The sequence below is a fragment of the Lissotriton vulgaris genome, chromosome 10 (assembly GCF_964263255.1).
Source record: "Lissotriton vulgaris chromosome 10, aLisVul1.2, whole genome shotgun sequence".
NCBI classification, from domain to species: Eukaryota; Metazoa; Chordata; class Amphibia; order Caudata; family Salamandridae; genus Lissotriton; species Lissotriton vulgaris.
Genome location: NC_141698.1, coordinates 764,019,019 through 764,031,234, shown reverse-complemented (window position 1 = coordinate 764,031,234; position 12,216 = coordinate 764,019,019). Strand labels below are relative to the sequence as shown.

The 12,216-nt window shown below is 50.3% G+C and overlaps 1 protein-coding gene across 1 annotated transcript; it reads left to right on the top strand.

Annotated features, from left to right (window-relative positions):
• The first annotated feature begins 5,977 nt into the window (after window positions 1-5,977).
• On the top strand, window positions 5,978-8,841 carry PTF1A (pancreas associated transcription factor 1a). Its single transcript, XM_086939969.1, has 2 exons — window positions 5,978-7,217; window positions 8,260-8,841. The coding sequence occupies exons 1-2, from the start codon at window positions 6,614-6,616 to the stop codon at window positions 8,460-8,462; spliced, it is 807 nt and encodes a 268-aa protein (XP_086796095.1). The 5' UTR covers window positions 5,978-6,613; the 3' UTR covers window positions 8,463-8,841.
• Window positions 8,842-12,216: the final 3,375 nt, after the last annotated feature.

Below are 12,216 nucleotides of genomic sequence, written 5' to 3'. Positions count from 1 at the left end.
CCAACGCCTAGCAAATACACGGCTGTGGTACCAGCCCAACACTTAGCAAAGACACGGCTGCGGTGCCAGCCCAACGCTTAGCAAGTACACGGCTGCGGTGGCAGCCCAACGCCTAGGAAGTACAAGGTGCAGATACAACTAAACATCTAGCAAGTACACGGCTTCGGTGCCAGCCCAACACCTAGGAAGTACACTGCTGCGGTACCAGCTCAACGCGTAGCAAGTACACGGCTGTTGCTAGCCCAATACCTAGCAAGTACACGGCTGGGTGCCACCTTAACACCTAGCAAGTACAGGGCTGCGGTGCCAGCCAAGCATCTAACAAGTACACGGCTGATGTGCCACTTTAACACCTAACAAGTACACGGCTGCGGTGCCAGCCCAACACCTAGCAAGTACACGCTGCGGTGCCAACTCAATGCCTAGAAAGTACACAGCTTCCGTGCCAGCCCAACACCTAGGAAGTACACAGCTGCCGTACCAGCTCAACGCCTAGCAAGTACACGGCTGTTGCTAGCCTAATACCTAGCAAGTACACAGCTGCGGTTTCACCTTAACACCTATTAAGGACACGGCTGCAGTGCCAGCCCAATACCTAGCAAGTACACAGCTGTGGTGCCAGGTTAACACCTAGCAAGTGCACCGCTTTGGTGCCAGCCCAACACCTAGCTAGTACACAGCTGCGGTGCCACCTTAACACCTAGCAAGTACCTGGCTGCGGTGCCAGCCCAACACCTAGCAAGTACACGGCTGTGGTGCCAGCTCAACACCTAGCAAGTACACGGCTGTAGTGCCAGCCCAACGCCTAGCAAGTACACAGATGTGGTGCCACCTTAACACCTAGCAAGTACCTGGCTGCGGTGCCAGCCAAACACCTAGCAAGTACACAGCTCTGGTGCCAGCCCAACGCGTAGCAAGTACACAGCTGTGGTGCCAGCCCAAAATCTTGCAAGTACACAGCTGTGGTGCCAGCCCAACGCCTAGCAAGTACACGGCTGTGGTGCCAGCCCAACACCTAGCAAGTACGCGGCTGCAGTGCCAGCTCAACGCGGTCCCACCTCAACAACCAGCAAGTACACCGCTGCGGTGCCACCCCAACGCGGTCCCTCCTTAACAACTAGCAAGTACACCGCTGCGGTGCCACCTTAACATCTAGCATGTATTCAGCTTTGGAGCCAGCTCAACATCTAGCAAGTACACAGCTGCGGTGCCACCTTAACACCTAGCAAGTACCTAGCTGCGGTGCCAGCCCAACACCTAGCAAGTACACGGCTGTGGTGCCAGCTCAACACCTAGCAAGTACACGGCTGTAGTGCCAGCCCAACGCCTAGCAAGTACACAGATGTGGTGCCACCTTAACACCTAGCAAGTACCTGGCTGCGGTGCCAGCCAAACACCTAGCAAGTACACAGCTCTGGTGCCAGCCCAACGCGTAGCAAGTACACAGCTGTGGTGCCAGCCCAAAATCTTGCAAGTACACAGCTCTGGTGCCAGCCCAACGCGTAGCAAGTACACAGCTGTGGTGCCAGCCCAAAATCTTGCAAGTACACAGCTGTGGTGCCAGCCCAACGCCTAGCAAGTACACGGCTGTGGTGCCAGCCCAACACCTAGCAAGTACGCGGCTGCAGTGCCAGCTCAACGCGGTCCCACCTCAACAACCAGCAAGTACACCGCTGCGGTGCCACCCCAACGCGGTCCCTCCTTAACAACTAGCAAGTACACCGCTGCGGTGCCACCTTAACATCTCGCATGTATTCAGCTTTGGAGCCAGCTCAACATCTAGCAAGTACACGATGCAGATACAACTCAACATCTAGAAAGTACCTGGCTTCGGTGCCAGCCCAACACCTATGAAGTACACAGCTGCGGTGCCAGCCCAACACCTAGCAAGTACACGGCTGTGGTACCAGCTCAACGCCTAGCAAGTACACAGCTGTTGCCAGTCCAACACCTAGCAAGTACAGGGCTGCGGTGCCAGCCCAACACCTAGCAAGTACAGGGCGGCGGGGCCACTTTAACACCTAGCAAGTACACGGCTGCAGAGCCACCTTAACACCTAGCAAGTACACAGCTGCGGGACCACTTTAACGCCTAGCAAGTACACGGCTGCAGTGCCACCTTAACACCTAGCAAGTACACGGCTGCAGTGGCAGCCCAACACCTAGCAAGTACATGCCTGCGGTGCCAGCCCAACGCCTAGCAAGTACATGGGTGAGGTGACACCTTAACACCTAGCATGTACTCAGCTTCGGCGCAACCCCAACGCTTAACAAGTACATGCCTGCGGTGCCAGCCCAACGCCTAACAAGTGCACAGCTGCAGTGCCACCTTACCACCTAGCAAGTAAACGCCTGCTGTGCCAGCCAAACACGTAGCAAGTACACGGCTGCAGTGCCAGACAAACACCTAGCAAGAACAAGGCTGTGGTGCCACCTTAACACCTAGCAAGTGCACGGCAGCGGCGCCACTTTAACACCTAGCCAGTGCACAGCTGTAGCACCACTTTAACACCTAGCAAGCACACAGCTGCGGCTCCACTTTAACACCTAGCAAGTACACGGCTGCGGTGCCACTTTAACACCTAGCAAGTACACGGCTGCGGTGCCACTTTAACACCTAGCAAGCACACAGCTGCAGCTCCACTTTAACACCTAGCAAGTACACGGCTGCGGTGCCACTTTAACCCCTAGCAAGTACACAGCTACGGTGCCACTTTAACACCTAGCAAGTACACGGTTGCGGTGCCAGCCCAACGCCTAGCAAGGACACAGCTGTGATGCCAGGTGAGGAACAAAGGGTGGATTGGGATGGGGCCCCAAGCGATTGTCAGTGGTTGAGATTAATTCAAGCATTCCACCCATCACCTAGTTATTTTTGCATTTGATGCCATAAGTGCACTGAGTATGCCCAGCCCTGGGTCCTGGGATCACTATGGTACTGAAACAAAGCTACACCTGGCTGAAGTGCCTTAAATGGGGCAAAACCAGTCCTAGGTTACTTATGTTCCGGTTAAAATAGGGCCTGGCAGTTTGGGCTGGACTGTTCCCATGAGGAGCGGGGTCAACTTATTTGCATACGGTTGGGTCCAAACTGAAGTGGCACAGTAGCCACAAAAGGATGGATTGCGATGAGGCCCTGAACCATTGCTAGTGGCTGTGATTAAGTCAAGCAGTCCATCCATCACCTTATTATTTGTGCATGGCTGTGGTGCCAAGACCAACAGCTAGGAAGTATGCAGCTTTGGTGCCAGGCAGAAGAGCTAGGAAGTACGAAACTATTGTGCCAGGTCGAACAACTATGGCGGACGTGGCTGTGGTGCCCTGCTGATCAACCCCGGTGATTTTCTCGAGGTCTGTCTCTATGTCTCTGAATATGGGCGGCTCTTGGCAGGGCATGGGTGACTGTAACCTTTCTTTGCACCACCGTCAGAGTGTGTGCTGCGCTATAAAAACAGCAGCAATGGCTTATTTCCAAAGGCCTAAGAGGGAGCTTTGTTCCTCTCTCAGCTCTTGTGTGGACAATACGTGTGTTCTGCTTCCCATGGGGGTGACTCCGGAGGGCGCCCTCGTGCTGAAGCTCATCGGGAAATGACCAATACGGACCCCGTTGTCTCCCGCTATTCAGCCGGACACTGACCTCAATGGACCGCTCATCTGGCCATTGTCTATGAAACAAGGCGACCATTTGGTTGCACGGTCCGTGAATGGGTCAGATAACAAGGAACTAACTGAAGACCACGTGGCATGCACGTCACGCCAAGATAACAGCTCACTTTAAAAAGGCAGAGGTGCACGCACGTGGTTCAGCATTAACGCCCTTTGTCCATAGCCTTCCTATTTATTAGTTTGCAAAAGCCTCATCATTTTGTACTTTCGAGGCGGTATGGCCGCATCTCTCTCTCACCCCAACCCCTCCACCTTCTTACAACTGGCCTGATTGTTGTGTCCGAGGCGCGTCTCTTGCGAGGAATGAACCCCATATCGCCATCAGACTCCTCGGCATTATTCTTGGACTGGCCGAGGGTCCGGTTCTCTCTCTGTCAACCGCAAGGCAGGAGCTGATCAAGAAAGAGTTCAGAAGGACCCGGTCTGTTCCGTGCTCGGTGTTCTTTCATCCGCGTGTGAAAAAGATTAAAAGTGAGCAACAAGCTTTGTGGTGGGGGCTGTGCAGACTGTGCGGGAGACGGCAAGGAAGACAAGAGCGCAACGGAGACCTTATGCTGCGCTCTACTAAACTGTTATTTGTTTTGTGTGTGGGACACGTCTGTTAGGTGCAGCGAAGATACGCTACCTTAAAGATCTGCAATGTGTTTGTGATACAGTCTGTGTGCCACTGTGTGTATATTCCTCGTGTAGCTTACAAACTGTTTCTTTTGTTAAATAAAGGGCAGCAGCCCAGTGTTTTAATAGCCGAATATATGGGTTGGCGAACTCAAACGTAGTCTACTTTTGAATCGACTGCCCTTCCTCCCGTCTCCTTATCTCTCTCTTGGAAATTCTTTTTCATCCCAGCTTTCTCCATTTGTCCCAGTTTTCCTATGTTTAACTTCTTCCAATATCTCCATTAATCTCCCTCTTGTTCTTGGTCACAGCCTGATGATGGCAACAGTCAGTCCCAGGCCCTAAAAATAAGTGCCGGTGGAACCAACAGGGGCAAATCTAGTAACTTAAAATGACATTTTTGACAGTGGCAAGCATAAGGACGGGCATCCCTGCTTCAAATGAGTTCAGCAGGCTCCCTGCACAGAGCGGCGCGCGGAACGACCTGTAGTTCTGGGCTAGTTCTGCACGGGTGCGGGCTGCTGCTGGCACTTACACGCTGTCTATGGAGGGAGGGAGAGGGAGGCGCTGGGGCTGCACTGCGCGCTCCGTCCTTGAGCTTCAGGACTTGGACAGTGCCCGCAGAAGCATTCACGGCTCAGCACTGGCCGCACCGCTTCATCCCCAGTTTCATAGAGCGCTGGAAGTACACTGCACGGACACTGTCACCATCAAGACATGTTCCTGTGTCAAACCCAGAGCTCTTGAGGCTTATTTGTGAGGGGGTCGCTCTGTGTCCCTCAGGGTGCCACCGACAGAATCTCAACCAGGAGCTGGCTGGGGCTAGGAGGGACAGCAGTAACAACTTAATACAAATTATCCGTTGGTAATTCCATTCCCTTACGTGAAACGGGGTATGTAAATTTATTATATCTTATATTTTAGCGCAATGTGTGCTGCTACACGTCCTACTGGTGCTAGAATCCCGATAGACACCTGAAACAACATGCATGATTGATGAGCGGTGTATATGGGTAAAAACACATAAAACCGCACTTGTAACAGGAATCTCAAGGGGTATTTTATTTACTGGTACATCTCTCGGTGATATCCTAGAGTGCATGAGGATAATTTGGGACAGTTAGTGCCTAAGAAGAAGTGACCGGTGAACCCCAAAGTGGGGATGCTGAGAAACTGGCGCCGTCCGTGTTTCAAGATATTCACTAAAAGTAAGCGAAATCTCCGAGCTTTAGAGCAAGACGCAACACGCACTTGTTCCCTCTCAGATCCCGTTATTCTACGCCTCGAGGAGGACCAGTTAATCAAACAATGTTAGTAGGGCGCCTGGTGTGCCACAGGCGATGTCTGCACGTCCACTGGTGTGCAGGGGGCTTCTCTGCTCCGGGCGTGCAGTGATATATGCACGTCCTCTGTCACTTGTCAACAGCACCTAGTTAAAGCAGGTGCCCACGTCAAGAGGCTGGCAGGTACCTGCCGCTGCAATAGAAGGGGCAGGCTGGTACTGCTCGGAGGCTCTAGGTGGGGGGCGGGGCCGGGCAGCGATGGACCTCCCACTTCACACTTAAGGTGTACAGAAATGCCCGGCTGGCCCCTCGCATGGGGAGGGCGAGTCGTTCTCTGATTGGCTGAGCATATTGGTTAATGGCACGCGTCCTGGGATGTAGTTATAAGAATCCTCGCGTGGCAGCCTTCAGTTCAAGCGCGTCCTACGCCCCGAAAGAGCAAGCAAGGGGCAGACTACCGCTGTGCACCACCACAAACCAGCAATCTCGTGAAAGGGAGGTACCTGCTGCCCCCGCCGAGCAGTACCACGGACCCAGAACCCAAAGAGGAGGAGGAGTATCTGCTGCCCTCCGCGAAAGACCAGTACCCCAGAGAAGGGGACCATCTGTTGTCCCCTAAACAAGTGACCTCCAGAGAACCAGAACTCTAGCGTGGGGACAGCACCTTTGAGCCACCACACCACGATCCAATAGAAGGTGAACATTTGTCCTCCGCAAGAGATCGCCAGAGACTCTGTACCCCAGAAAGGGGTCACCGGACCCACAGCCCTGTAGAAAACAGCATCTGATCCACGCCAGGACTGTTGGAGAGCGAGAAACCTGCTGCAGGACAGACACCTGTTGCTTGACATCAGCATCGCTGAAATCACAGTGAAGAGGGCCGGGACAGGAGCCACCCGTCCTCCGCGGTGCAGCGGCTCTAGCACTTTCTGCGGCTCGCCCCAAAGAGGCATCTGCAGCGCCCCTCCAGGTACACAGACCCCAGGACTGCCACAGGTCGGAGGCAGCACCTGTTGCCCCCTCCAACGGGGGCAGCCCGGCACACCCACCATGGAGGCGGTACTAGAGCATTTCACCGGGCTGGACACCTTCTCCACGTCCTCCCCCTACTTCGACGATGAAGACCTATTCACGGACCACTCGTCCCGCGAGCCCCTCGACGCCGAAGACTTCTTGGAGGACGACATGGACTTCTTGGACTACTACCAGGACGGGCGACTGGTCCCCGGCGACGACTGCTGCGAGGACGCGGGCGACTACTCCTTCTCGTCCTCCGGCTCCACCGGCTGCTCTTACGGCGACTGCGGGGAGGCCGGCGGCTGCGACCTGCCGCACCGGGGCGCGTCCTCGGCAGGGCGGAGCCAGCGGCGACGCCGGCGTCGCTCGGACGCGCAGCTGCAGCACCTGCGTCAGGCCGCCAACGTGCGCGAGCGGCGGCGCATGCAGTCCATCAACCAGGCGTTCGAGGGGCTGCGCTCGCACATCCCCACGCTGCCCTACGAGAAGCGCCTCTCCAAGGTGGACACGCTGCGCCTGGCCATCGGCTACATCAACTTCCTCAGCGAGCTGGTGCAGACCGACCTGCCCCTGCGCAGCCCGGGCGGCGAGGGCGCCGGGCAGCCCAAGAAGGTCATCATCTGCCACCGCGGGACAAGTGAGTACAGCCTCTCCTTCCGGGGCGTCAGGGGAGGGGGGTCTCGAAGAGGGCGAGGAGGTCTCTGACAATGGATGTCCCTCATTTTCTTGCAGAGGTGGAGAAGGGTCATCGACTTCTAGTTTACCCCTCTCCAGCTCTGCTGGATTTACAGAGGTGTTGCCCTGCTCAGGGTCTGCTTGGGACAGAAATTGTGCTCGGGCACTAAATTAAAAGCGACCCGATTAGCTGACCATATAGCTAAACAGTGCCCCCAATTGCAAATAGGTCAGTTTTGAGCTTATAGAGTCACACGTGTTTTGCAAGGTATGGGGATCTGCATGCATTTGCTTCATGAATTGGTTATGGTAACATCAATTAATCAACAGTAAAAAAACAACCCCACAGACAATATAACAGTCCCACAAATAGAAAGGAACAAAAACGAAGGCACTGGCCTGTCAGACTAGCCCTTCTGGCGCTGCCAGATTTTCCATATGCCCCCCCCCCCCCACCTCGTCCTCACATCTCCTAAAGCCCTTAGCAGCCAGCCCAGCCCAATGCGCACTGCTGCATCAGAGTGACGTGTTGAGGAAAGTTCAAGGTACTTGCATACGAATTAAATTATGGACACTCATTTAATGCTTGTAGGTTTGGTTGATCAAGAACCACTAAACCCTAAAATGTATAGCGTTCTCAACTCTCACTTATTCTTTCTACTTCTACATTTGCGTCCCAGCATCGTTTCAATTCCCAGAACGCATTTTCCTCGACCCCCTTCCTAAAACTCTTTTTTATTACTTTATTGAGCGCACAACTACTAAGCACTGCCCTCTTCCGGGTGCAACACAAAATGCACACTCGTCCATTCAGTAGCTGTCCATGGTGAAGCCTAGCCTATTTCCCTCAGCATCATAAAGATATGTGGCTAATAGTTGGTGTCCAGAGAGTTTACTAGAGGGGAGGAGGTAAAACTACATGTAAAACGTGTCTTAATTTTCTTGCTTTGCACTTTCTTTAGTTTGCGCAATAATAATGGTTCATGTTATCTTTTGGTTTTCAGGATCCCCATCTCCCAGTGACCCAGATTATGGACTGCCCCCATTGGCAGGACACTCCCTCTCCTGGACAGACGAGAAACAGCTGAAAGAACAGAACATTATCAGAACAGCTAAAGTCTGGACCCCCGAGGACCCTCGCAAAATCAGCAGCAAGTCCCTGCTCAACAACATCGAGAATGAACCCCCTTTCCAGGTTGCCGCCTGAAAAGAACACTCTTCTTTGGCTCGCCGAGAGTTTTTATATTTTTGTACGTGCGCCTGTAGATATTTATACTGTACATTTAAATTATTGAAATTCGTCTTCAGTGTCTGATGGCAATCAGTGTGTTATTTATGTATTTATTACCCGCTAGACACAATGGGGTAGAAATGTATTTTACCTGTGTGATTTAAATAATTTAACTTGATTTTAAAATATGCAAGTTTCATTGCAGTCGCACCTTTTAAATGCCATTCTTTCTCGAATGTCATTGTCAGAATATCTTAAAATAACTTATTCTTATATATTTGTATATACAGATGTCTCTCTGTGTGTACAACGGTACTTATAAATTATTTTCAATAAAACATGAATTCATATTTTTTACACGACTGCATTATTTTGAATCACATAACCCAAATTAAAGGTCACCGTTATAGAATGTGATTATGTTCAAGTAACAGGCATGGTCGACGCTAACATGTTAAGGAAAGCAGTGTGATATGTGACCATTGTCAACATTACCTCAAAGTAGGCCCATAATTCTTGAAGCCAACTTAGTTAAAATATAGGCAGGTCGTATGATGAGATGGGGTTTTGAATGGAAGGGACTAGGGGCTTTGTGTGTAGCGGTGATCTATAATGGAAGGAGTTAGGAAAATGTAGGTATCTGTTTGTGAGACACAAAAGTTTGTGTGATAAATGAAGTGGGAAATAAAAGGCATTGGGTAAAATGTGTGCTGGAGATTTTAGGAGACTTTGTTGAAGTCTGTGTGGTGGTGTGAGTTAAACGGAGTAGGCTGACGTGCGTGCATGGCCTTACAAAAAGTAATGGGTGGAATATGTGGGGTGTCAATAGTGAGAAAGCTAAGGTGTAGGAGCACACAATCAGATCAGTGTATCCTAAAGAGCGTCTTGTGTCTAGAATATGTTGGGTAAATACGTGTTGGAACTATGGGAGAGTGTGTATGAGTGTGGGTAGATTGAAGGGGCTGTTAAAGGTCTATTGTGGGGGCACTGTGAGAAGTGATTAGTGAATCTGAAAGGGAGTCGCGGGGACACCGTTGGATGAAGTCTGTGGGGCCGTGAGTGACTAGGTGCTGGTTAAGTTGTGTAGATAGATCGGCTTGAGCGAAGCCTTTCCAGGGACAGATAGACAAGGTTGTGAAAGCGGCACTTAGGAGCAGCAAGAAAGAATCGTTTGGTAAAGTGTGTGGTGGTGTTAAGAATGAAGGTGATGGTGGAACTGAGGGGCATATTTACAAGCCCCTAATGCCACCACAGCATCACTTTCTTTGGATGTTGTGGATTTACAAGGCAGCGTCATGCCATTCAACGTGGCTTAACGTAAGTAAGGCACCCTTTCATGCTACACTTATTGTGACAAGGAAGGGCAATGGGTGTTGTGGTGGACGTACCACCGCAACACACATTGATTTTGGCGCTGCCCCATATTTACAAGGGTAGCGTAAATATGGGGCAGCACCAAAATTAAGACCAGGGAAAACCTGGTCTTACCCTGGCGAAACAAGGAGAAATGTTTAATTTCTCCTCGTTTTAGCTGTTTCCATGTGTGCTGCGTTGTGCAGCACAGATGGAAACAGCAAAACACCATTGATTGTTTATGTGCAGAAAGGTGTTCCTTCCTTCACATAAGCAATCGTCCCCTACAATGCACTATGGTGCAAGGGTGCCTGCGTTGGAGCTAGGCAGCTAAATTTAGCACCAGCGCCGGGGGAAATGCATATTTACAACAATATTGTGCAGCCCTGCGTTTCAGAAGTGGTGGAGCGCGGCGTTAAGCCAAGGAGGCTAACATCGTGTTCCGTCACTTCCATTGTAAATATGCCCCTGAGTGTGCAATATGGTGCTTTGAGGCCTACCTTTAGGGTTGTGGCGACTGTGTAATAAAAGATGTTGCATTAAGCGTGGCACAAGGTGAACAGTGCAAGGGTTAGAGAAGTGTACGGAGGGATGAGATGAGTTATTCGAAAATGAAGCAGAAGGTGCTGAGTGAAACGTTTTGGAGTCTTTAAAATGAAACTGATTAGGGAAAGTGCCAATGGAGAAAGGTGAGAATGAAAGAGCTAAATATTGTGTTATTTTCCGAAGGCTGCTGTGAGACAGGGTTTGATGAAGATTGCCTGTGAGCGAGCTGTATCATTGGAAGAGTCAGATGAGGTGCAGAGGATGCAAGATGCAGAGATGGGTGATGTGTATGTGAATGGATATATCACGAAGGGTTTTAGTGAAGTATGAGTCAGACCATTTCTATGTGTTGAAACGAAGCAGAGGAACAAGTAAAGCTTAGGGGAAGGTGGAACACAGTATTTGGAAATGTGCTGAACACTGTGAGAACAAGCATTTCAGTGCAGTGTTTAGTGTGAGCTCGAAGTAGTGATGCAAGCCGAAGAACCTAGCGTGATTGTTTTTTAGGTGGGCTTTCCAATTGGTTCTGGAAGTCAAAGAACACACCAATAGTTATTTTGCAAATCAAACACTCACTAGTGAATCGCGGCTCACAGACCTTCTCTGTCGCCTCCTGCACACCCAGCGCCATGGCACAGGTGCCCAAACGTACCACTGGTTTCACCTTGGAGTCAGCAAAGAGCCGAAATGGAGGAAGCTGAGAAGAAACTTTTAGTGTTAAAATACTATAGGAAAGGCGCCCTTCAGGTGTTTTTTGTTCCAGCTTGTTACAGTTGGTCCCCTGAAATATGTGTTTGCGGTGCTGTGGAAGATGATGGCTCTTCTTGGCTGTGGAGGACGTGGGCGGTGCAGAAGCCTTCGCCTGCTTCTAGATACATCATTACTGGGAAGAAGAAACCAGGGGCAGGCTGTCACACTTTCTCCTCCCTGTTGCACCACAGAGGCTGCACACTGCTCTGGGATGCCCAGGGCCTCATTTATAGGATTTTGGCGTAGGGCTGCGTTGCCCTATGCCAAAATGAAAGGGCAGGAATGCAAAGTATTTATACATTAAGGAGCATTCCTGTCCTTTCTCCATGCACTGGCGCCATTTCGGCAGCCTAGCACTAATGTAGGCACTCTTGCACCATATGTAAGGGTGCTTCAGTTGAATGCAGGTTTGCACCTTCCTGCCCAAAAAACAATCCTAAGAAGCATTTTCCTCTTTCTATGTGTGCTGCAGATTAAGCCCCTCAGTGTCCAAAGCCCTAGGAGAAGGGGATGACCCTAATGAAGTGAGGTAGTCTCCACTCCAACCAAAGCTTATGTCAAGGGCAAACAATTAGTGCATCAATAATTAAAGCCTTTGCGAAGTAGAACAATAAAGGAACCTTGATAGAAAAAAATGCCAAACATCATTAAAGCAATTTAATAAAATACAGCATTGTCTGTCTTTCTGAGAAAATTTATCCAGTTACCAGTTGTTCTCGCTTTGTCAGCAGCCCAAGTCCATAGGCCTATCACAATTTCATCTTTCAGAGTGCCTCCCATAAGATTCTCCTTCCTATCTACCAACTAAAAGACTGCTTATTTTGTTTGCACGCAATAAAAAGTGAGTCAAATGCATACATATTCATTATATATATATATATATATATATATATATATATATATATATATATATATATATATATATATATATATATATATATATATATATAAATATATCAATATATATATGACAGCTTTTGCGCTATGCGAAATACAAAAGTCTTTGGAAAATGCATCTGATTTCAGTAGAGAGTGGGGCAAGATGGCGGCTGCGTGAGTGATGCGAAAGGTCACTTCCCAA

Excerpts from the sequence above, each read along its gene's own strand:
- PTF1A (XM_086939969.1), top strand. The coding sequence starts at position 6,614 with ATGGAGGCGGTACTAGAGCATTTCACCGGGCTGGACACCTTCTCCACG. Across the intron at positions 7,218-8,259 it reads CATCTGCCACCGCGGGACAA|GATCCCCATCTCCCAGTGAC; the intron begins GTGAGTACAGCC and ends TTTGGTTTTCAG.